Source organism: Castor canadensis, chromosome 12, assembly GCF_047511655.1.
Source record: "Castor canadensis chromosome 12, mCasCan1.hap1v2, whole genome shotgun sequence".
Taxonomy (NCBI): Eukaryota; Metazoa; Chordata; class Mammalia; order Rodentia; family Castoridae; genus Castor; species Castor canadensis.
Window position 1 is genome coordinate 107,581,136 of NC_133397.1, and position 23,786 is coordinate 107,604,921.

The 23,786-nt window shown below is 43.1% G+C and overlaps 1 protein-coding gene across 2 annotated transcripts in view; it reads right to left on the minus strand.

Moving 5' to 3' along the window:
• Positions 1-23,786, minus strand: part of Slc22a15 (solute carrier family 22 member 15) — a 61,782-nt gene that overhangs the window by 31,028 nt on the left and 6,968 nt on the right. For both annotated transcript variants that reach the window (XR_002213789.2, XM_020186478.2), the window contains exons 2-4: positions 17,527-17,739; positions 1,900-2,032; positions 1,080-1,244 (exon numbers count right to left, since the gene is read on the minus strand). Coding sequence is in view for 1 of the 2 variants with exons in the window: in XM_020186478.2 (XP_020042067.2) it covers positions 1,080-1,244; positions 1,900-2,032; positions 17,527-17,739 (511 nt within the window). In the remaining variant the exon portion in view is untranslated. The remainder of the gene's footprint in view (positions 1-1,079; positions 1,245-1,899; positions 2,033-17,526; positions 17,740-23,786) is intronic.

Below are 23,786 nucleotides of genomic sequence, written 5' to 3' on the forward strand. Positions count from 1 at the left end.
TCTTTTATACAAGAGCATCTTTATGTAACAAGAAAAGTCAAGTATAATAATTTTAATAAGAAATGTGAAAGATCCATGAAAATTTCCTGATGATCTATGCGAACAAGATTTTGGACTTCAGTACACCTGAAACTGAAGGGAAGAGTTCCTTGGTGCTTACACGTGGGTGCACTCGGCTTGGGCTACCTCAGTAAGTCTGACCCCATTGTTTAGGAAAACTGCATTTAAGTCTCAGTACAAGTTGAAAACTCAGAGGAAGATTTCTTACTGGTCCTAGGAGGGAAGTAGCTTATTCCAGAAGGTTCTGGAAGCTGCTTACAGAAGTAAATCAAAACCCACCACCATGTGAGGGAGCAGTGTAGTGACAAAACAGTAGAAATGAGAAAAGCCATGAAACAAGGATTTAATAACATATAATAAGAAGGTTTCAAGAAAGAAGTTTCTATCATTTCCTATCTCTGCACTACTTCCTACTTTGAGGTAAAAAGTGGCTAATTCTGTTCTGAGGAAATGGACTCTTTCCTAAAAATCTAGAGACAACCATCTGTGTGGCAGGCCCTCAAAAGACTTTCTACTGAGGAATGTGAGTAAACAACTCATTTGATGTCAAACAGACACCACAGAGAACACACCCGGGAAGGCAAATCTCATACAGGTTGAACATCCCTAATTTGGTAATCCAAAATCCAAAATGTCCAAAATCTGAAATTTTTTGAGAGCTGACATGACATCACAAGTAGAAAATTCCACACTTGACCCCATGTGGTGGGTCACAGTCAAAAGGTAGACACACTAAATTATTGTGTAAAATCACCTTCAGGCTATGTGTGTATGGGGTTTATGAAATACAAATGAATTTTGACTTGGGTCACATTTCATTTTGTATATGCAAATATTCTAAAATCTGAAATTCAAAGCACTTCCTGCCCCAAGCATTTGGATGAAGGATATTCAACCTGTAATTGGATAAAATACCTCAAGTCTAAATCCATTTTCAGACTCTAGGGTTAAGCTAGTTTCCTGCAAGGCATTTTCAGAGCCGCTCAGCATATCCAGATTTGCACAGAATGAAGCAGTACCTGCAAGGGCCCAGTAGGCGGTGCCCACACATTCATTCAGCAGGACGAAGGCCACCAGAGACATCCCTCCATTCATAACGCCCACCAAGAAGCGAGTTATTGCAAAGAACTCATATGAGGGGGAAAACCCATTTGCAATAGCAAATAAGATGTCAAGAGCAAAACCTAGAAAAAGAAGAACAATGTTCAGTGATCCAGAGGCAAGACAGCATTTGGTGAAAGAAATAAATTGTATTCATTAGCTTGTAAAATAAACCTTTGTAAACTAAATTTTCTGAGCTATGTTTTTTCCTTAATGGTTTTTCTTGAAAACTATGAAGAAAAACTAAGGTTTACTTTCTTTGTTATACAATTTCTGTCAATCACACAGCTTTCAATTATTCATAATAATGTTGGAAATTGAAAATCCTCGCTCAGACTCAGCCTGTCAAGAGAGCTATGCCAAGTCCTGTAGAGCTCATTTGAAATAAATCAACACAGAGAGATACTAGGAAATGGATCTGGAAGACTGTTGCAATCTTCCACTGCTGTTCTTAGAAATATGTCAAAAATGGCAATTTAGGGGTCACAGACAGCACTGTCACTCACAAGAAGTTTATAACACAAATATCTGGCCTTAGCCAGGTAGGCTAGTCACTGAAAATGGCTTGGCCAGAATCAGTGCTGCCTGTAGTCTGGTTTTTTGCCAGTACAATAAAAAAGTTCTGTGTGTACATGCCAATTCTCTAGGAACGTTAGGGAAATAGCCCCTTATTATTTTCCTAAAAGTCTTAGGGAGATAAATCCTCTCATTCAGTTCATGAATATTCTAATAGATTACCTGTGAGATAGACTTTCTTCCTTCCAAAGCGATCAGAAAGCTGACCAAAAGAGATAACTCCAACAAACACACCGCTGAAGAAGAAGGAGCTGGCAGCACTGACTTTGTAAGATCTGTTGGCAATTAAAAACCACTAGAGGGAGAAAAAATAAAGAAGGGACATTGAGGTCATGGGAACAAATGGATGGATGGGGTTAGTTATTTAAAAACTAAATATGCAACAAAAATTTATTCACTGGAATTTTTCTACTGCATGCCCCACTAGGAACCAGAATTTGGTAGGGTACCCATCTTAACATCAAGGACACTGACCACTGTGACCATGGCACACACACATAATATCCAGGATGTATCTTATTACAGAACTGAACTCAGCATGCAAAAGCTAGTTTTGTACACAACTGTTGGCTAGGTTCCTCATCCTTGTGTTTCTTGAGAGAAGCCTCCTTCCATTCATTTCCATAGCATAGATGAAGCAATCAATGAACAATCCTTTGTCTAACTGATGAATATGTTTAGAATCCCTTGGGCACTTTCCTCAAAAATTTAAACAGAGAATATCATATGATCCAGCAATTCTACTTCTGGATATATAGCCAGAAGAACCAAAAGCTGGGGCATGAAGAGATATTTGTACACATCCATGTTCATAGCAGTATTATTTGCAACAGTGAAGGTGAAAGCAAACTGTGTCTATCGTTAGAGGAATGGATGAACAAAATATCCTATCCATGTATAGTGGAATATTATTTATCCTTGAAAAGGAGTGAAGTTCTGATTCATGCTACAACCTGGATGAATGGTGGAATAAGCCAAGCAGGAAGGACAATATTGCATGATTCCACACACAGGAGGTACCTGCAAGGGTTGACTTCAGAGAGAAAGTAGAAGTGTGGTTACCAGGGGATAGGGGAACAGGAACAGGGAGTCATTTAATTGGAACAGAGTTATTTTTTAGAAAGATGAAAGAATACTGGAGATGAACAGTGGTGACGATTGGAGACCAATATGAATGTACTTAATGTCACTGAACTCTTAAATATTATTAAAATAGTAAATTTTATGTAATGTATATTTACTACAAAAAAATCCCTTAAGTATTATTATGTTCTACTTTAGGGTAACATATGAATTTAACAAGAATGCAATCACATTCCGCCTAACACACCATTTTCTGAGGTCCTGTCGAGTGATGGCTTAGTGGTTTTTGGTTATGTGATATAAGTACACCTCTGTCACAGAAGTAACCTCAGAGAACCAAGACACAGCTCATCTTTCTTCTTCCCAGTCCCCTTCCCTGGAGCTAGTGAAGCAGTGGACAAAGAGTGCTTTCTCACTGAGAATTGCAAGGTGCTGTTTCTCTTGGTGGCACTTTTTTTTTTTTTTAATAGCACTCCTTTCCCAGGCTTTGACAACCAGTCATATGGTTCAAAAAGTACGTCTAAATTCTCTCCTTCCCTGTATTTCCTATAAGCCTGGACTGATAAAGACCTTGACAAGACAGCTTTCAGGATCTGTAAAGAAAGGACAAAATGTATTTTAGAGTTAATATAAAAGAGATGAAAAGAATGCTGGCATTTAGAGGAGAATTTTAAAATTATTTTTATTATCACGTTATTGTTGTACTGGGGGTGCCCTGTGACATTTACAAAAGTGCTTACAATGGATCTTAGTTCAATTCACCCCCTCCATCATTCTTACAGGAGAAATTTTGTTTTGCAAAAACCTACTTTATTTTGGATACAGAGAGAGTTCTGGGGGAGAATTTCCAACTCATGAGGAATGCCTGTGGTGACATTGTCCCAGGTCTAAAAATGTATCAATATTAGGTATCAAGATGTAGAAAGGATAGGTCTGTATTCATCACAAGGATGATGATAACAAGGACTAACTGACTTGTTCTTAAGTACCCTTGACCTTGAAATTCAAACACTGGCTTTTATGTTTATCATGTTCTTAGTATTTGTTTTGATATTTTTATGCTTTTAAAATCTAGCCTGCAGTTTTAGCCTTGGTTATTCTGCACCTCAAATTTTTTCTGGTTTGTTTATGTGGCCAGGATATTTAGGCTATCACTGATGTTTCTTGAGCTTAATCAATAAGAATTGCTAATCTGGCTACTCCATAATTAATCACTCTGTTGGCCACATTTGGGGGGAATCTAAATCCCCCCAAAAGGCTACAATACCATCTTCCCAGCAACTGGATAGCTGTCAACTCGGCCAAGGGAAGGTGGATCAGCAAATCCCAAATTCTAAGTCTCAGGCTGCCACGCCACGTGTCAAAGTAATTTCTAGTAATTTTTCTTCAAGTCAGTGCTGGTTGGGCTCATGTGGTTTCGTATTTCTCTGGGAACATATCCAGGAAGTGATAGAAAAATCGAAAAGTGGATTTTTAAAGAGAAAATTAGAGAAAATGAAGTGGAACCTAGATCTTCCTAATAGATGTAGATGGATTGGGTGAGGAGGGGGCTGATGCAGGGATACCCACTCAAGGATTTAGAAGAATGTGTTGACACCAATTTCTACAGTCCCCACTCCCTAACAAGTGAGATTCTGGTTTCAATGTTTTGCTTTGTTTTCAATTTTAAATGTTTTTCAAATACCATTCAAAAGTTTATCACATGGCTACCACGTGATCTAAAGGGTTTATTTTGTCACATCTCATCACAAGATTCATGACGACATGATCCCCACAGTATCACAGACAATGCACTGTGGGACTTGGTTTTGAAAGTTTGGAAGGAGGTTACTCACCAGACAAGACTCAGTTGCTAGCTCGTTTTCTGACTCCTTTGGTTGACACTTAGTGCTAGGATAAAACCCAAACCAGGATATCACCACAACACTAGAAATTAAACTGTAATAAATTTAAATGTGATGACTCTGACATTCTCCAAGAAATGTGTTTTTTATCAGACTTTAGATTTTAAAAATCACAAATCTGTAAGCTGTTCAAGTCTATACTAGATAGAGACCCAGTGGGATCCTCTTCTTGCTTTTTGTTAATGGCAAGCTAAATTCTGAAACTACATATTTTGTTTGTTTGTTTGTTTGTTTGTTTTGGTGGCAGTGAGGTTTGAACTCAGAGCTTTGCAATTGCAAAACAGGCACACTTGAGCCATGTCTCCATTCCTGCACTTTCTTTTTATATGGATTCAATTTGAATTGAAAAATCCCTTGCAAAAACGAAGAAACAAAAAAATCTACTTTTCTGTAGATAACAGAAAAGATTATAAAGATAAATATTTTCATTCTCTCAGGATGACCTATCTAAATCTCTTTCTGTTTTATAGCTATCTGTATTTTTATCCGAATGCTCGCCACAATCACTAAATTGAGCTCATGCATGGAGCATTTATTTTACCTTATTTTCACAAAAGATTTGAGGGGCCTAGCATTAAAAACACTGATACCATCACTCACTCATCTACAGAAAACAGACTTGAGAGGAGATCGGGCACAACTGGGGGCAGAACCAACAGCAGGTGCCTCTCACATAAAAGATGAAAGAAACATAATATGGCGAATACAGGTGTGAGGACGGCACCAGGTGCCATGCAGAACCTTCCAGCTCTTAAAGAGGAAAAAAGGTAAAAGAGCAGAAGCGAGGAGAGTTGAGACAGAGTTACTCTTGGCTGGGTGTTAGGGAAGCATTTGGAAGGTGTTATGTTTAATCTTTGGATTCTTTCTGCTTAGAGGCTGAGGACAAACGGCATGTCCCAGTAAAGGAGGAATAATGGGTGTGTGTCAGAAAAGCTATTCTGGCCGTAAATAAGTGCACAGAATGGAGGTGGCAGGCCAGCACTGGGAAGGCCCATGAAGGCCATTGGTGAACCAGGGCAGAGTAGGTCCTTGGAGGAGAGAATGGACTCGAACTGGACATGGAGACCTGGCAATGGGAGATGAGATCTAGGCTAAGTCATCCAGGAACAGGAATAACTTGAAGCCACTGGGATGGACTAGATCAGCCTCACATCAAGTGAAGCTTGGAGACAAGTTTTAAAGCAAGTGACCAAATGTGTCTTTAGCATCTCCCTTGAATTTGTCAAGCCTGAAGCCACAGCTTTCCTCTGCATAGAAATCACAGTACACTAAGGAAAGACTGTTACCTGTAACCCGCAGCACGTGTTCCATTCAGGACACTATGGAAAAACCAGTGACTGTCAGAAGGAATACTAGGATCAACTAGATCTTCTGACTTCGAGTAACAGAATCAAAGGATGGAAGAGGGAGAATGTAACTTTGCATGTCAAGTGCAAAGTGACGATCAGGCAGCCTGTGTGCTTGGGAAAGAGTAGGATCCAGGCTTGGTGAGCAAGGAGAGAACCATGTTTTAAAGTCAACTACTACAGTGGTTTTCATTGGAAAAAAATTAAAAATTTGGATAGTCTTGTGTGTCAGGCTTTATCTCATTCCACAATGTGTGTTTTAAATACAATCATCTCCTAAATGTTCACTGTACTTACATCACTCACTGTCTGTGTGACAACCTGGTGTTCACTCATGACACGCAGCAGACAACCCCAAGTTTCTTTCTTTTCCTTCCTCCACAGCCCGGTGCTATCCCTCCTCTTCCTTGCTGCACCAGAACACAGAGAGCGAAGCAGATGCTCTTCCGAGATCACGGAGATACACCAGGAAGAACAAGGAGCAAGACGGACCTCTCTTACCCTAACTCCAAGGGCTGAGACACACCCAGCCTCCATCTGAGCAACTTCTCACTGGCTCTGTTAAAGTCCCAACTTTGTCACTGCTTCATTTCCTGTGACCTGAATTGCCCATTCCATCTTTCTCTTCTTCTTCCTCCTCCTCCTCCTTCTTCTTTTTTCTTTGATAGTACTGAAGTTTGAACTCAGTGCTTCCCACTTGTTAGGCAGGTAGAGAGCCATGCCTCCAGCCCTCCATCCCCGCCTTCCCCCCTTCCCCCCTATGCCCCATTATTGCCCCAGGCTGACCTGGACCAAGATCCTCCTATTTTATGCTGGGATTACAGCATAAAATATTTTAGCTGGGATTACAGACATTCAACACCACAGCCAGTCCAGCCTTTTTCATTGAGATGGGGTCTCATGACCTTTTTTACCTGGGCTGGCCTGGAAACTCAATCCTCCAGTTCTCAGCCTCCCAAGTAGCTAGGATTACAGGCATGAGCCACCAGCACTTGCCTTCCTTCTTTTTCTTATTCTTCTAGTTGATACAATAGTGGAGGAAAATGCCATAAGCACAGCCTGCTCTCCTGGAGGGGCAGCACACTGAGCTTGCACAGGCCTAGGCAGTTTCTCCGTCCCTCTGAGGCTGTGCCCTTTCTTGCTCTCCTGGCTCTGGCTCAGCACAGTGACTGGCTCTGAATCACCTGTACATGAGTCCTGCAGGACACTGACGTGCAGAAGCCTGGTGAGGGCATGGCGCTCCAACAGACAGCAGACAGATTTCAACATTGCGCTTTTGCCCGGAAGCCTGACACCTGATGGGAACTGACCACCCTTGGCACAGGCTGTGCCCTTGGATCCCCACACATCCTCTGCTGAACTCCTATTCATCCTCCACAACACACCTCTCCAGTCTTGCCTGATTCGCCTCAGCAAGCTGGTCCCTCTCTCCCACCTTTTGCTTCTCACATGATCACGGTGAACCATCTGTCCACGTGGCTCTTTCCTATGATGCTATGCACTTCTGTGTTTTGAACCCAGGGCTTCGTGCATGCTATACAGCCCTCTATCACTTGACCCATGCCCCCCAGCCTTTTTTTTAAATTTTTTTTTGAGACAGGGTCTCACTGTTACCTTTACCTCTGCTGGGCTCAAATCTGAGATCCAACTGCCTCCACTTCCCAGGCAGCTGGAATTACAGGTGTGTGCAACCATGCCAGCTTGCTGTGCACTTCTTAAGGGCATATTTGTATCCCAAGGGCTAATCTTACGGTGTCTGCCAGCACTAATTAAACGCTGAATTATTTACATAACAGGAGTGAGTGCTATAGTCTTACAGCCACCTTCACATACAATATGGTGATGTCACTACTTCAAGCATCAAGTTGAGAGTTTACAAGTACGCAAGGACATATCTAACTGATTTTTGCGTGTGTGTGTGTGTGTGTGTGTGTGTGTGTGGGACTGGGGTTTGAACTTAAGACTCCATTCCTGCAAAGCAGGCGCTCTACCACTTGAGCCATGCCTCCAGTCCAGCTTGCTCTGATTATTTTGGAGATGGGGTCCCAAGAACTATTTGCCCAGCTGGCCTCAAACCAAGATCCTCCCAATCTCAGCCTCCCAGGAAGCCAGGATTACAGGCATGAGCTACCAGCGCCTGGCCTCTAACCAATCTTTTTCTTGGAGCTATTGAGAGGTATTCTCATGAAAAGTGTGAGGGAGATTTTGGGTTTGAGGAGCGTTCCTTCTTCCTATAGCCAATCTGACGTCTAGAATACTTTGGCTTTTATCTTTAGCCCCTGAAAGCATTTTAATTGCCCAAAAATATCTCCACAGAGAGAGACATACATGGTTATATGAGGCTAAACAATGTACATGGGGCCAGGAGTGGCAATGCACACCTTTAATCCCAGCAATGTGGGATGCAGAGGTAGGATCCAGGTCCAAGGCTACCCTGGCCAAAAGCAGAAGACCCTATCTGAAAAATGAACTAAAACCAAAATGGGCTGGGGGGGCGTGGCTCAAGTGGTTGAGCACCTGCCTAGGCAGCACAAGGCCCTCAGTTCAAAGCCCGGTACTGCCAAAAAAAAAAAAAGAAAAGAAAAGAAATGTGTCACAGATGATATTCAATATCACAGTGTATCAATGAGCTGTAAGCCAGCAGGGGCTACTGCAGGTCAGAGTGGTGCCTGGTTCTTCACCCAGCAGATGAGTGTTCTCTAAAAGGTGGGCTTGTTTCTGTGTCCAGCAGCCTTTACTAGTACCAGTTCAGCCGTCCCAGAAAGTGGGACAGACCCCATGGTCATTCAGGGCAGATCTTGATGAAAAGGGAAGACACGGGCAGCTTCCCGAGTGTCCACACCTACACGGGCACACAAGACTGGTGCCTGTTAATGGAACGCCTTCTGGCTAGAAGCTGTACTGTGGGGAAAACCAAGGTCATAGGACAAAAGCCATATGACAACCGCCACAGGCCAGGCTCCCAGCACTTGTGCACTCCAAGGCTGCAGTGAGGAGCACACAGTAGCTTCCCTGGCACCCCTGAGCAGGGCCTCGAGGGTGTGACCCAGGCTGTGAAAAATTCTGAGCAGTTCTGATAACAGTTCCAACCAAACTTCAGCCTCCACCGTCCTGGCTTTCCTGTACAAATTATTTACAGCTTTGAAAATAAGGTAATCAGAGGCTTCCCGTGATTGGGGAGAGTGTGGGCTAGGGATTTGGGGAACAGTTTCATGGTGATTAACTAACTTGCTTTATTTCAATGTAGTTGTCACTCTGAATTAGCATTTAATGGGTGAAGTGTGTGGGCAATAACAGTCACTAGAGCAGGCGTAAGGAAGCAAGACATTTAAAAAAAAAATTACCCCTCCAGCAATTAATTGCAGTGAAATTTTCAAATAGTTTTAATACTTTGTCTTTTGACCTCAGGGTATGGTTTGGGGGAAAATATATTAATCTCAAGATAATAGTCAGTCAATTTCAGCTCTTCAGTCTCCACAATGATATTAAAGATTCCAGCCTTACACTTTTTGGTTGCAAACATTAATTAAGCATGATAATTGTGTGTCTCCGTGATATTTGGTGCTCTCTGTATGAGTCAGAGCTCAGGGAATAATTTGAATAAAGCAGACAGAAATTTGCTACATAAATTCACTCCAATGGCTAGAAGCTCATTTTAAAATAGTCAAGATTCCTAGATTAGGGTATTTTTTTTGCATTAAATTGCAACTTAATCACATAATCTTTTATTCACCTTTTCTAAAACCCCTATAAAACAGTTGTGTAAGGCCTGATCCAAGTGCAGTAAGATGCAGACAGGAGTTTTAAAATGTGGCTTTTAACACAGAGGTGTAGACTCAATCTTGATAGAGGATCAAGATTTGAAGCCAGCCTGGTAGGGAAACAGTTTGTGAGACCCCCATCTCAACCAATAAGACTGGGCATGGTGGTGCATGCCTGTCATCCTAGCCATGGGAAGTGTAAATGCAAGGCTCATCGAAGTTCAGGCCACCCTGGATAAAAACTTGAGACTCTGTTTTAAAAAATAATCAACACAAAAAGGGCTGGGGACAAGGCTCAAGTGGTAGAGCACTCGCCTAGCAAGTGCAAGGCCCTGAGTTCAAAGCCCAGTACTGCCAAGAAAAATCGAAGCTTGTCTTTTAACTTTGAAAAGACAAAGCTTTTCTACTGAAAAGCTTTCAATAAGAACCACATGTTTTACTATCTATTTACCGTAGATTGCTTTAATATGGCCACTTTGGGGATCGAAGAAGTAAGTGAAAAACTGGGGAGTCAACAGACATAGAATGAATGCTAAGAAGGTAAGCAGACGTTTGCGTGGGAGCTGCACTTGACTGCAATGAAAATGAGCTTGACTCAGTGTGGAGAGGAGCAGTGCTGGCTGGTGCCAGTGCCAGTGGCTGCTGCGCCATCTTGCCTGTGCTGCTGCCTTGGCTCATCTTTGATCACCACCATCATTCTCTGGCAGATTGCACTTGAACCTCCAGATAAAATAAAAGGACTTAGGGAAAAACTAGCCTTTCTGCATTCAAAAGTAAAGCACCGGTTAGGTCTCCCTGAGTCTATCCTGAGGGAAGACAGCATTGCCACTGTCCTAGATGGTTGCTGGACTCTGGGCGCTCAGTGAACTGTGAGGAACAGGAAACAGGTTTACTGAATGCTCCTGGGCTATTTTCTGTTCTATCAAGAATCATGTATGTTTATGGGCGTGACAGTTGAACTGGATCATTACTACTCTCATTGTCCTTGGGGAGGTGTGCGTGTGCAGAGCCACTAGCCAGGACTCTCATGAGTCAGCTACAAATATCCTGAGTCACATCCCCTCAGAGGAGGAAAGTGTGCCTAGTGTGGAGGCGCATGTCTGTAATCCCAGCTACTCAGGAGGTGGACATAAGAGGGTGGCTGACCAAGGCCATCCCAGCAAAAGCAAGAGATCCTATCTGAAAAACAGACTAAAAGCAAAAAGATGGGGGTTATGGCTCAGTGGTAGCGCCTTTGTCTAGCAAGTGTGAGGCCCATAGTTTAATCCCCAGTACCAGAGAGGCAGAGACAGAGAGACAGCAAGTATGACACAGTGACACATAGATGGGCTGCCTCCCTATCTCCCGTCCTGCCCATCCTGTGCTACAGGCCAGCCTCCTTCACTGACTTACTGCGAGGGACACCAAGCAAGTCACCCAGCTACTTTGAGCCCGTCTTTTTTTTTTTTAATCTGCAAGCCACAACATACACATCATTCTTGTTTTTCCCTTTTCCCTAGCATGCACTCTGCAAAGCTCTCGCAGGCAGGACCCTGGCAGCTGGGAAGGTGAGCATTTATTTCACTTAGCCTTCAGCCCTACGTGTGCAGCATGCGTGATCTCCCGCGGTCACTGTGCTCGCCTGCATTCTCGCCAATCCACTGCAACACGCTCCATGCCACTTCTGTCACCCCAGTGATCCTGAGGCCCTGCAGAGCGAGCCTGTGGCCCTGTCCGCATGCAAGTGTTTTGGGGGCTCTACAGCAGAGGGGCTGTGCCTGGACAGGGTCACACTCTTCCAGGAAAACAGCAAAGCATCTGTCTCTTTTAAAAGCTGACATGCTGTCTAAAATGACATTTAAAACGAAAGGCTCTTTTCTTTCTTTGTTTTCTTTCTCCTTCCCTCCCTCCTTCCTTCCTTTGTTTTTCCTTCTCTCCCTCCTTCCTTCCTTTCTTTTCTCTTCCTTTCTTTCCTTCCTTCTCTCTCTCTCTCTCTCTTTTTCTCTCTTTCTTTCTAAAATGTACTAAAGTTTATTGAAAATGAGGGGAAGTTACCACAAGAAAAAACAGTAAAGCAGTGACAGGCCCCAGCCAGGGAGACAAGTGGCCAGGTGGGATAGGCTGCTGGATTTCAAAGGGCCTTTATAATTTCTAAAATTTTTATTATCATTTGATTGTTGTACAGGGACTACAATGTGATATTTACAAAAGTGCTTACCGTAGATCTTAGTCAAATTCACCCCCTCCATCTTTCGCCTTTATTCCCTTTCCCCTCCTTCTTAGAACAGTTTCAACAGGTCTCAATTTTCCATTTTCAAGTGAGTACATATTATTTCCACCATATTCACCCTCCTACACCCCTTCCCTATATCCTCCCCCTCCCACTTGTGCCAACCCCCAAATTAGACCTGTTTACCTTCTTGTCTTTCATTTAAAAAAGACATTTCTGTTTGTTTAAGATAGCTACACAAAGAGTTTCATTGTGACATTTCCATGTACATATGCATTATAACCTGAATTGGTTCATCCCCTCCATTTTTCTCCTTTCTACCTCAGTCCCCGTCTTGTGATTTCAATAGGTTTTAAAAGAAGTTTAAAATCATTTGTGTCACAGGAAAAACATGGCTCACGGAATCCCAGAACAGCAGGTATTAGGAATGTAACTGAGGTCAAATACTTAAATGTCAGTTGTTAATCTGACAGCACCTAAGGAAGGCCTCAAGCAGACGGCCTCCGACCCACGCAAACGCTAGAAGGCAGTCATGGCTGTCTGTCTTTCTCCTCTACCTACGAATCTCGCATAAACTCATCTTACCCACAGCTCTGCGCAAAGCACAGAATGGTCTTGTCACAGCTGAGGAGTTCTGTCCTGTGGCAGCCAGTGATGCTACCTGTACGCCATGAACAAGCAGACAAGCCACAACCAACCTTGCAAAGCATCATGGATCCACTCAGGCTGAAGCAGCTGCATGCTCCAAAGAGAATTCGCTGCAAAACCTGGACTCCAGAATTCCCACGGGGCATGCTTAGAAGATCCATGGACAGGCAGTGCATTGATGTCCTCTGACTGTGCAGCAGGAGCAGCCTCGCCCCCAACTGCAGTTCTGGACACACCTTGGTGAACCTGCTGGAGACTGGGGCTCCCTGCTTGTATGGGTAATTTATACCTTGAAATACACCTCTGAGGGTGTTTAACTGACATTTTGGTGGGATGAGGGGCAGAACATGCACCATGGCAAGAAAGCAGCTCTTATTTATAAACCTATAGTCAAGATGGAAAATGACATATGCACAGGTGAGTGTGTCTCAGTAGACACACATGGGTGAGAACGAGGGAGGGATGGAAAAGTAACACAGGGAGAGGAGGGAGGATGGGAAAGAATCAGAGAGGCAGAGAAAGAGAGAAGCAAGACACAGAGTTGGTGAGATAAATAGGAAGAGTGGAAAGAAATGGAGAGGTAGGTATGGAAAGAGAGAGACAGGGACAGACAGACACAAAGACAGAAATGACATAGACAGGGAGAGAAACAGGAGAGAAAGGGAGGAGAGGAAGAAGGAGGGAGGGGAAAGGAGACGACTTAGGGATACGAACTAACAAAGACAGATGGTGAGAGACAGTGGTTCACAGATGCACCCCAGCAGACTAATATGCAGTTAGCAGGAAGGAAAACGCATAGCTGCATCACACGAAGAAAGGTGAGGCCCACGTGAGCCCTTTATTCATTTGCTCTCAGAGGTGCTTTATAGGTCTTCGACACTCAACAGGAAAAGCACTGTGGGCCTCCCAGGTGTCAACATAGGGAACATGGAGGGACAGGTGCCCTGGTCTCTGCTTTCCAGAGAGACCTACTACAAGGGCTTTCGGAGTCATTGTCTGTCAACAATGGGCACTCTGTGTATTCTTTGCTACAACAGAGGCCTGGTGGCCAGGAATGATGGAATGTAAAAAAAAAAAAAAAGTGGGGGAGGGGGGACTACTGCTGATGAAACTAAAGGCATTTGAGACTCACAGATGAGTGTGTACTTTGGAGACACTCTTGCCCTCATGACATCATCAGCGTGGTCTGTACTCCCTGCTTACTGGAGTGATGCTCTAGGCTACACCCACTCCTCCATCCTGGTCAATGTGCATTCTGGAAGTTTCTGTTGGCCTGGTGCTGATGGAAGTGGGGGGGGGAGATGGTACCACTACCCTGCCTGTCTATGGGAAGTTGGGGTTTCTCTCTCCTGACATTCATGGAAACTGTTCAGAATCCCAGGAGATCAGAGAGCCAGGATTGTCAAGCCTACAAGGCAGCTTAGTACAAGCTTCTTTGAAAAGAATTAAGTTACTAAGCCCTTCTACATGTAGCGGAATTTGGTCTAAAACTCACTTTCACTGTAATGTGGTAACAGATGTGTTGAGACACAGGTCTATCTCTCTCACTCAGTTCAAAATCCTATGGAAGTATTAAATGGCACCAGGACATCCTGGAAAAATGACAAATGCCCCAGTTGGGACAGAGAGTTGCTGGGAAATCTCGTTATCACAAAAATTGTGTGTGTGTGTGTGTGTGTGTGTTGCTAAGAATCAAAACCAGGGCCTCACACATACTACCCAAGTGCTCTACCAGTGAGATAAGTTCCTCGGCCCATGCGCAAAAATGCTTTGAAATGCTCAAAAATAAGTAATTAAATAAAACGGTCAAAGGACATGGGAGGATATCCACTTCCTGGAGGGCAAAGTAGGGCATATTTTCCATTTCTCTCAGCAAATACTACTGAAAACCCTGGCCATTGTATACAAAACAAATGCAAGACAATTGTGAAAGAAAGGATGCCAGCTGGGCCCTTGGGAGCCAAGCAATGACAAAGTAGTGAAGTCCTAGGTTTCTCGTAGCCTCACATATCCAAGACGAGGTGCTGGAGAATCCAGTATGTCAGAAATACAAAGAGGAGTAACCACAGGAGCCCTGACAAAACCAGCCTCTTTAGTCAAAGACCTAGAAAAGCTGGCCTAATAGGTGGGAAACTCCTGGGTAACAGCTGCTTTACTCCAGCCAATCACCACACAGAACTCTTGTTTCCAGCCCCATCCACACAAGCAGGGACCAAGCAGGAGGCCTAGGGTTCCACCCTGGAGAGCCACTGAAGAACCACTGACACCACTGGGGTGGTGTCAGACAGGCCAAGTGGGCAGCCGACACTTTCACTTCTGCCAAGCAATGACAAGGACCCTATCGCACCAGCATCAGTGCTGACCTCATGAGAGATTGGATTTCAGTCACCAACAGGGGGTGACGAAGAGCCCACCCTCTTCCTGTGCCACAGAAAGCCAGCAAAAACAGAGTTTAGGTAAGCTTGGAATAGCAATTCCGAGGGGGAATTTGGGAGAAACGCAATTCCCTAAACAAAACAATCACCCAGATGACAGAGATGTTATAATTATCTAAGCAAGACTCGAAAGCTGCCTTCCTAGAAACGCTCCAATAAGCATTTACAAAATGCTTGAAACAAGTCACAAAATAAAAAGACAGCGAAGGTCTTGGCAAAGACAGAGAAGATATAAGCAAAGAACAAGATGGAAACTTCAGAGCTGAAAAAATGCAATGACTGGACTGAACAGCAGGATAGGAACGTTAAACTTGAACAGAATCAAACAGGAGACACAACAGTAGGAAGTACCCAATCTGAAGACAAAGGAAAAAAACAGACTGAAAAAGAACAAAGCTCCAAAGCTCTGAGAGCCTGTAACAAAAGAGCCACCATTTGCCATTGCTGGGGTTCTGGAAGAAAAGGAGAAGGAGAACAGGGCTTAAAAAAAAAATGTATTTCAATAAATCAAAACTGAAAACCTCCCAACTTCTCCAAAGACAAACCTACAGATCCAAGATGTTCAGTTAACCCCAAATACAATGAACCCAAAGAATTCGATGCCAACAAACATCACAGTCTAACTAACTTCTAAAAACTAAAGACATCTAAAAAGCAACACGAGAGAAATGACATTCTACCTACAGGACAAAAAATTCAAGTATAGTTGATTACTCATCAGAAACCTTGGCGGTCAAAAGGAACCAAGAATCCTAAAACCTGTGAAAACCAGGAATCAAGGAGAAATCAAGATACAGAAGCAAAAATCTTCAGCCAAACACAAGGAAACAGGATTCTGTAATATATATATATATATATATATATATATATATATATATATATATATATATAAAAGTATGCCATTCAGAGATAAAAGTCCAGTTCAGTATTTGAAGATCAATTAATGTGATCCATAGGAAAATGGGTAGATCATTGCAACTGGTGTAAAAATGTATTTGAGGAAATTTAATACACAATCATAATAACTTTTAAAAACACTGCAATGGGGGGAGACTTCCTCAACTTGTTAAAGAACATTTGCAAAACACCTACAGCGGACACTACACTTACCGGTGAAAGGTGCTTCCCCACCTAGAGTCAGGAGCAAGGCAGGGAGGACCATTCTTACTCTGTTATCCAACATAATGCTGGAAACTCTAGCCCAAGGAATATTTGAAAAGTAAAAATAAAACTGCCTCTATTTTTGACATAATTGTCAAAAAAGTCTCAAAGATCTTGAAGACAAAAGAACCTGGAATTATTGTGAGTTTGTCAAGATTATAGGATATAATATAAATATACAAAAATCACTGTATTTCTAACTGGTAGACACTGAAATTTAAAATACAATACTATTCATAACCACTCAAAAGTAAATATTTAAATACAAATCTAACATGTATTCATGAATTGGATATTAAAGACTATGAAACGCTGATGGAAGAAACCAAAGGAATTGAAAATAACATGCAGTGTCAATTATACGATAGGTGAGGCTTGCTGGGACCATGGTATAGACGCTCCTTGTATTCACAGGCACAGAGAAGGGGAGGATCCAGGCCTAGCATGGGGGAGAGACAGGCACTCTGGCGCCTCTGAAGGGGAGTGGTCGAAGGAATCTGGGGGAGCTCATTAGCTTGGCAATCAAAACTTCAGGCTGCCCAGGGTCCCCAGGTCCCCCAGGCACTGACCCTATTAACTGGATCATATGGTCCAAGAGCAGGGCCAGGGTGGTGCCAGGCACCTGGGCAGCTTACAGGGAGCAGACAAAGAGGCCAGGAATATTTCAACATTTAACAGGTAGTACCAATGCTTTCCCAGCCTCCTATCCTGGGTTTCTCCTCACTAGACTGCCTACCCTCAGCTTTTCTCTCTGGCTGGCTCTGAAGGACCACAACCTTGTCCCTGGCTAGCAAAGCCCTCTTCAAAACAGGGCTCCCTGCCCACACTTATGGCACCATCTGTGTTTTATTCTGTATAGTCAAGGTGGCCCAGGAGGTCTACAAGGGACTGGACGTCAAAATGAACAAAGGAAGTTACAGATGGGCCACTGCTTTCTCTTGCTTTACTTGGCTAACATTTGCATATCTAATAAAGAAAGATGAAGTTTTAATTCACTTTTCCAAAGACACTATCATCACAATGGGCTTTTTGATGTTTCTGACTTAGTCCATTTAACAAGTTTGGTAAGATGCTTCATTCTGTGTGGAATAAGAAGGAGAACGAATTGTTTTTATAGGATATTCTCCTTTGATACATTAAAATCTTGAACTTGAATTTACGAGAATGCTATTTGAAGATGTGGCTGGAATTTAAATCATCACGACAAAAAGAGAGGTTCCACCTGGAGCAGGCCTGAGTTACCTCGGAGGCGATGGAGGTGAAGCTGCTGCTGAAATGCACATGCTTGTGGATTTCACTGCCGTTGGCTGTCAGGAGCCAGTCCCCAAAGGTCTGCTCTTTGCTGCCTGACTGGTTGCTGTGGCTCTGGTTAGGCAGGAGCTCAGCCAGGTCCCAGTGATATGATGGTGTGGCCCCAACCAGTGCAATAAGGATGGCCTCCGTTGCCACGTACAGCTGAAAGAGCAAACACACAAAACCAGATGCTGTGGACAGTGGCCATGTATAGTGGAACATTCAGGAAGCCTGCCAGCCTGGAAAGGGTTTTTCTCATTTTCGTATTTTTTAAATTATTGCATTAGAATACAATAGTTGTTCAGGGGGATATATTGTGATATTTGCATATGTATTTACAATATATCTTAGTTAGATTTACCCCCTCAGTTGTTCTCCCCTTTCCCCCCTCCCCTACTTCTTAGAACACTTTCAACAGGTTTATTCTTCTATTTTCATACAGGGATACAAACACGCCCACCATGTTCATCTCATTCCCCCTTTCCTTGCGCCTACCCTCCTCCCACTGGTACTCATCCCTGAAAAAAGACATATTTTTCCCTCCTGCCCTTCATTTTTTAAAATCACTTTTGTATTTTTATGAGCTACAGAAATAGGTGACATCAAAAAGGGAAAAAACACTCAAAAGGGAAACTTCTTGCTCTCACAGCCCACTGTAGAGCACTCCATGTCTCTCCAGATACATGATGAAACCAAACGTGGTTTTCCTTCCACATTTGGGACATGGGCGATGCTGAGCATGCTGCTTATATGGTTTGACACTGGGAGACAGGGTCACATTATCAGCTCTGATTTCAGATTAGCTTCTAGCTCTCTCCTCCTTATCACTGTATCTTCAGCTCAGGTGAGATGTTGTTAGAGGCCAGGAGTACCTTGGCCTCACCTCATGATCTAAGCAAGACACTGTCTGTGCAATAGCTGGGCCTCTCTGAAAACAGTATCTATAATATTGCTTTATCAAAGCAAGTTAAGCTTTAATATCTACCTCATTAGATATTAAAGTCTGGCATACAATTTATAAGATTCGAAATCCCATGTATAGGTATTCATTTTACAACCCTTAGCCATATTTACTCTTGGGTTAATCTAACCACAATTGTCCTCTATCAAAGAAAAAACACATCGCCCATTCATTCAAGAAATATTTATAGAACACATATGCCACTTGTCACTGAGTGTTCTAGACTCTAGGTACTCACAATTGGGTTGATAAGACTGTCAAGCCCTACGCAGTCTCTGTGAGCTATGAATTTCCATTTATATTAGCTCTCCTTGGGTGATTATTTCATGCCTAATACTTATTAAGACAGTGCATAACTAGTCTGCTCCAGAGTGAGACAATTCTATTTTAAGAAACTCTATTAACTTTGAAATTGGATATCTTCAAATACCTTTCAACAAAACAAGCATCTAAAAGACACAAGATATGTGGTTTCTCTGCCACACACGGTAGCCAGTCACTGTGTGGGTGAGCTGATCAGGCACAGAAAGGTGGAGAGACATGCCAAGAGTTTCTCAGACTGCAGAAGACTCCAGGCAGGGGCCCCTTCCACACCAGGCTAGAGGATATACTCGGCTAAGGGAATAAGCCAAAGAGCCAAGGCAGAGCCATTTACCACGATGAGATGATAAGGTCACTGTCGAGAAAAGAGGAGTCATTCATGACCCTGTGTGTCATAGCAGAGAGCTAACATAAGACCCAGGATGTGACTTTTCCCTCTAGACAAGGCTTAGAAGAGATAAGGCAGTCCTAATCTATTTGAGTCACTGACTGTGGGCCTCTCTGGAGATGGCACAAAGCTGCCACGGGTCAGTATTTGTGGAAATTTGTTATAAGATGCAAAAGAAAACATGTTCCCGGGTTATGTCAGCCCTTATTTGCATATCATTAAGGACATTGTAGAAGAGGAGACAATCAGCTTATAAAAATAAAAACCTTAATAATTACAAGGACAGATAGATTACACATCCAGCAGTGGCTATAATTACAAAGTCGCTTTCATCCATTTAGTAACTCCCCCTCCCCCACTGCAATCTGCTGACATTTAATTGATGAATCTGATGAAATGAAAAGCACGGGGCCAAGGGAACTCAGGAGATGACTCGACACAGTCTACCACAGGCAAGGCAAAGCAGCCATGTTTCCTCTGGAAATACAGTCTTTTCTACCTTGGGGGAAGGCACCTTGTTTTGCCATGAACTTTTTCCACCTCTAAGATGTCACCTCAGATACTGCTCTCCTTACCATCTTGCCTTCCTCTCCCACTCTCCTGAAGTCCTCTCCTGCTTCTGCTCGCCCACAAAGCTCTATTTAGACTTTTCTAGAACGCACATCCACTTCTTCACTACATATACAGGTCTGACTCACCTTTGTGCTTCCAAAAGCACGTGACCTAGGGCCTACACACAAGAGAATGAGCACATGATCAGGAAGGAGCACTAATAAGTGCGTGTGCCTCTATCGTGCTAATGACACACCAGCTGTTGAATATGCATATTTTCAACACATGTTTTATCTGGATTGTTCTAGGATAAGCAACATTTAAGGAAAAAGCGTTCTCTAATCTGAGGTGTGTTTCGTTCTGAGGTCCCCTTTCTCAGTGAACACTACAGTTTGGAGAAAGTAATTCAAAAATGAAGAGTTGGTGCCAATATGGACCTTTATCCATACTGTAAGGAACAATGAAACCTACTTAGAGAGCATTATGTGTGTTAACCAGCACTAACCACTTTGCTCCTGGGAGAATGAACACTTTCCATCTTTCTCAGCTTTTCCACCCTCCTTCCACCCTCACAACGTCTCCCTGGCACAAGCACAGGCATGCACGCTCACACACACACACACAGACACACACACAGAGACACACAGACACACACATACAGACACACATACACACAGACACACACACAGACACATACACACAGACACACACACAGACACATACACACAGACACACAGACACACACACACATACAAGGCCTTCAACAGAACATACACAGCCAGAGTTTTATGTCAACAGAAAAAGGCCAGAAACCTGCAACTCTTCTATGCAGCGCTTCAACAAAACCTTAAAACTCCACGATCACGCTTTGTTCTAAGCGAGACAGAAGACAGGCATCAGTGACACTATATGACCACAGCTACACAAGGACACCATGAGCTCAGGCAGAGAAGCAAGGCTTAGACTCCATGCACACGTGTAGTAATGGCAGATCCTCCATACTAGAGGCAGGGACATGGGTCACACAGCTGTAGGAAGTCAAAGGGGGTGGTTTTCCTTTGTCTGCCATCTTTGTGACAATTTCACACTGCTCACACATCCTGATCCTTTTCTCCAGAGAACAAAAACATTCTTCCTTCTTTCCTCTACTCTTCCTCTACCTCTAGCATGTACATACTTACCCACATCAATTTTGCCTAATGAAATCGCACCCATCAGCAGATGGGCCTTGAAGCGACAATAAGAAACCACCATCCATTCCCCTTTCTAGTGGGACTAACAACAGCTCAAATAAATCATTATCTTCTCTGGCTTTACCTCCAGGGAAGGAGAACAAGTGCCACAGATGGCAGGATGGTTTTTTTTTCTCCTTTCCAATGTAATTATAATTAGAAAAGTGACTAAAATGCACTAGGGGATTAAAATTTTAAAAGTTTCAAAAAGTGAAGGTTTTAAAAGTAATTTTATATTAACACCATTATAAGCTTTCAAAACCCTTCTCAGGAAACCAAGAGTCTCTCGTAAATTATCTCATCAGAAAGTCTTACCCTGTGAAGTCATGGTTATGTGTGATGTTTATTTTCTAAGCAGGATGATTAACTGAGCCATTCAAGGTTTCATACAGCACTGATAGCAAACCCGCGATGAGAACAGAAGCCACCTAATTTTGGGGCCAGGGCTTTTGTCAGGGGAAATAAAGGGGACAAGATCAAAGATGGTTTTATTGTTGCCGTTACTGTTAGTTTTTTCGGTTCAACTTGGGGTTGAACTCAGGGTCTTGCATGTTGTAGACAGGCACTCTTCCACTGTGACACAGCCAGAATTATTGTTAGTCACTTATGTGCTTAGGACTCTGTGATGTAATTGACTGAACCAAAGGCATAATGTGATCAAGACCCTAATCATGGAGGCAGGATCAGGTGCTCAGGTGAGGCACAAAATGGATATTGACAGGTATCAAATGGCTGACTTCCTGTCAGAACCTACTTCTGTGTTTAATATTTGGAATGCACTTATACACCCTGAATATCTAGCACCCCTAAGTACTCTCTCGTCCCTATTCTAATCTGCCTGTACAATGCCACCAGACCAGTCATCCTGGAACTCTTCTGGTCACAATGTATAAATGGATAAAAGATCAATTTTCTATAATCCAGTTGCTAACTAATCCACACTCAAGTTTTTTGCACTGGCCTACTCAATTCTCCAAGCACAACTCAGTCATTGTGTGGCGTAAAAACTTCTGAATCTGAATACCTGAGTGGGAGCCCCAGCTTTGGTCACGCCTCCTTAAGCCTCAGGTCTTCTTCCAATAAGACTGGACACTGGTGTACATCCTTATTTAACTCATTCATATCTAGCTCTTCTATCTTAAGGGTCCAATGGATGCTTTGCAGAAAACTGTAGAGCACGATATGCTTCCCAGATTTCAGTGGGTGGCATCTGACTCCCAAGGTCAAGGGTAGAGTGTAAATTTTGCATTTCTAATCAGCCCCAACAAAGCTGCTGGTGTGGACCACATTCCGTAAAGCAAGGGTTTAAGTTAGTCCCTCCTTTTTTTTTTATTGTGTTTTTCCACTTGAAATCACCTTCCTCTCTAAGCTCAAGTTTCAAAGTTCAACTCAAGCTCAGCCATCTTTCTGAAGGCTTTAATGGACTACTATAGACCACAGTCTCCTAATTTCCTAATCATACAGCATTAATTGGCTGTATTATTTACCAGGGAAATACTGCTTCATGTCATTAGCTGTGGGAGTGGAGATGAATTTTCTAATGGCCTGTCATGTCTGTAAGAAATCTTGACCAGGCTCAGTGGCTCAAGCCCATAATCTCAGCTACTCAGGAAACAGAGGATGAGAGTTTGAGGGCAGCCCAGGCAAAAGGTTAGTGAGATCCCCATCTTGACCAACAAGCCGGGCATAGTGGCATACATGTATGGTCCCAGGTAAGTGGGAGACTGTAGACAAGAGGATCTCAGTCTGAGGCCTGCCCTGGGCAAAACACAGGAGCCCCTCACTGAAAAATAACTGTAGCAAAAAAGGGCTGGTGATGTGGCTGAAATGGTAGAAAACTTGCCTAGCAAGAGTGAGGCCCTGAATTCAATCCCCAGAGCCACCAAAAACTATTCTAAAACCAGACATAAATAAACACGAGGTTATAAAGCCAAGTGTTGCTTCTGTTTGTTTTCTTAGGAGGTCGGGGCAGGTGTGCTGGGCCTCACCTACTTTGCCATTTGTTTCTGGTCCACCTTGTTGGTGTGGCTCCGCTTCCTCCCTTCCAGTTGCTCTGACTTCTTGGCCAAGTGATGTGTAAGTCTGTGATGAAGGGTACCAAGGCAGGAGCAGTGAGAATGGTGTGGATTCCAGTCAGTTCTAATGGTTTCGGATCATGTCTTCCCTGCCCAAGGGCCTGCCTTGCAGACCTGAAACTCTAACACTACGCACAAAGACTGTGGAACCAGCTGCCACAACAGCGTGTGGACAAGACGAATCGCCACCATGCATTACTGGTCAGTCTATGTCCTCTGTTCCCTTCCTCTCTGGTTCACCTATGGCAGACACAACTTTGAACAAATCAGGCGAAATCGTAGCATTTACTAAATCTGGAAGAAGGTACCTGTGTGTCTGTGATATTATTCCGTTCATTTTTCCATTTGAAGTGTTTCATAATTTAAAAAGAAGTCAGAAATGAATAATAAATACAATGAAACAGAACAATGATATCAGGTAACGTTTTCTGCTGAAGCCTGAGTCTCCTTTAATTCAATTCTCATTCATTCCTTTGTTAAAGCAGAAATATTTGTGAATGTTTTGAGAAGTGCTAGCACCAAATGAGACTCTCCTTAGATAGACAGAAGTGAAAACAGAAATTACCTCCTGCTTTGTGTGTTAATGCCACTTAACACAATCTTCATATTACCACCTGACTCTGCCATGAAGGCTAGTTGTTGGCATGGCAGAGTGAAGAAAGAAATGGAATTAGAAATAC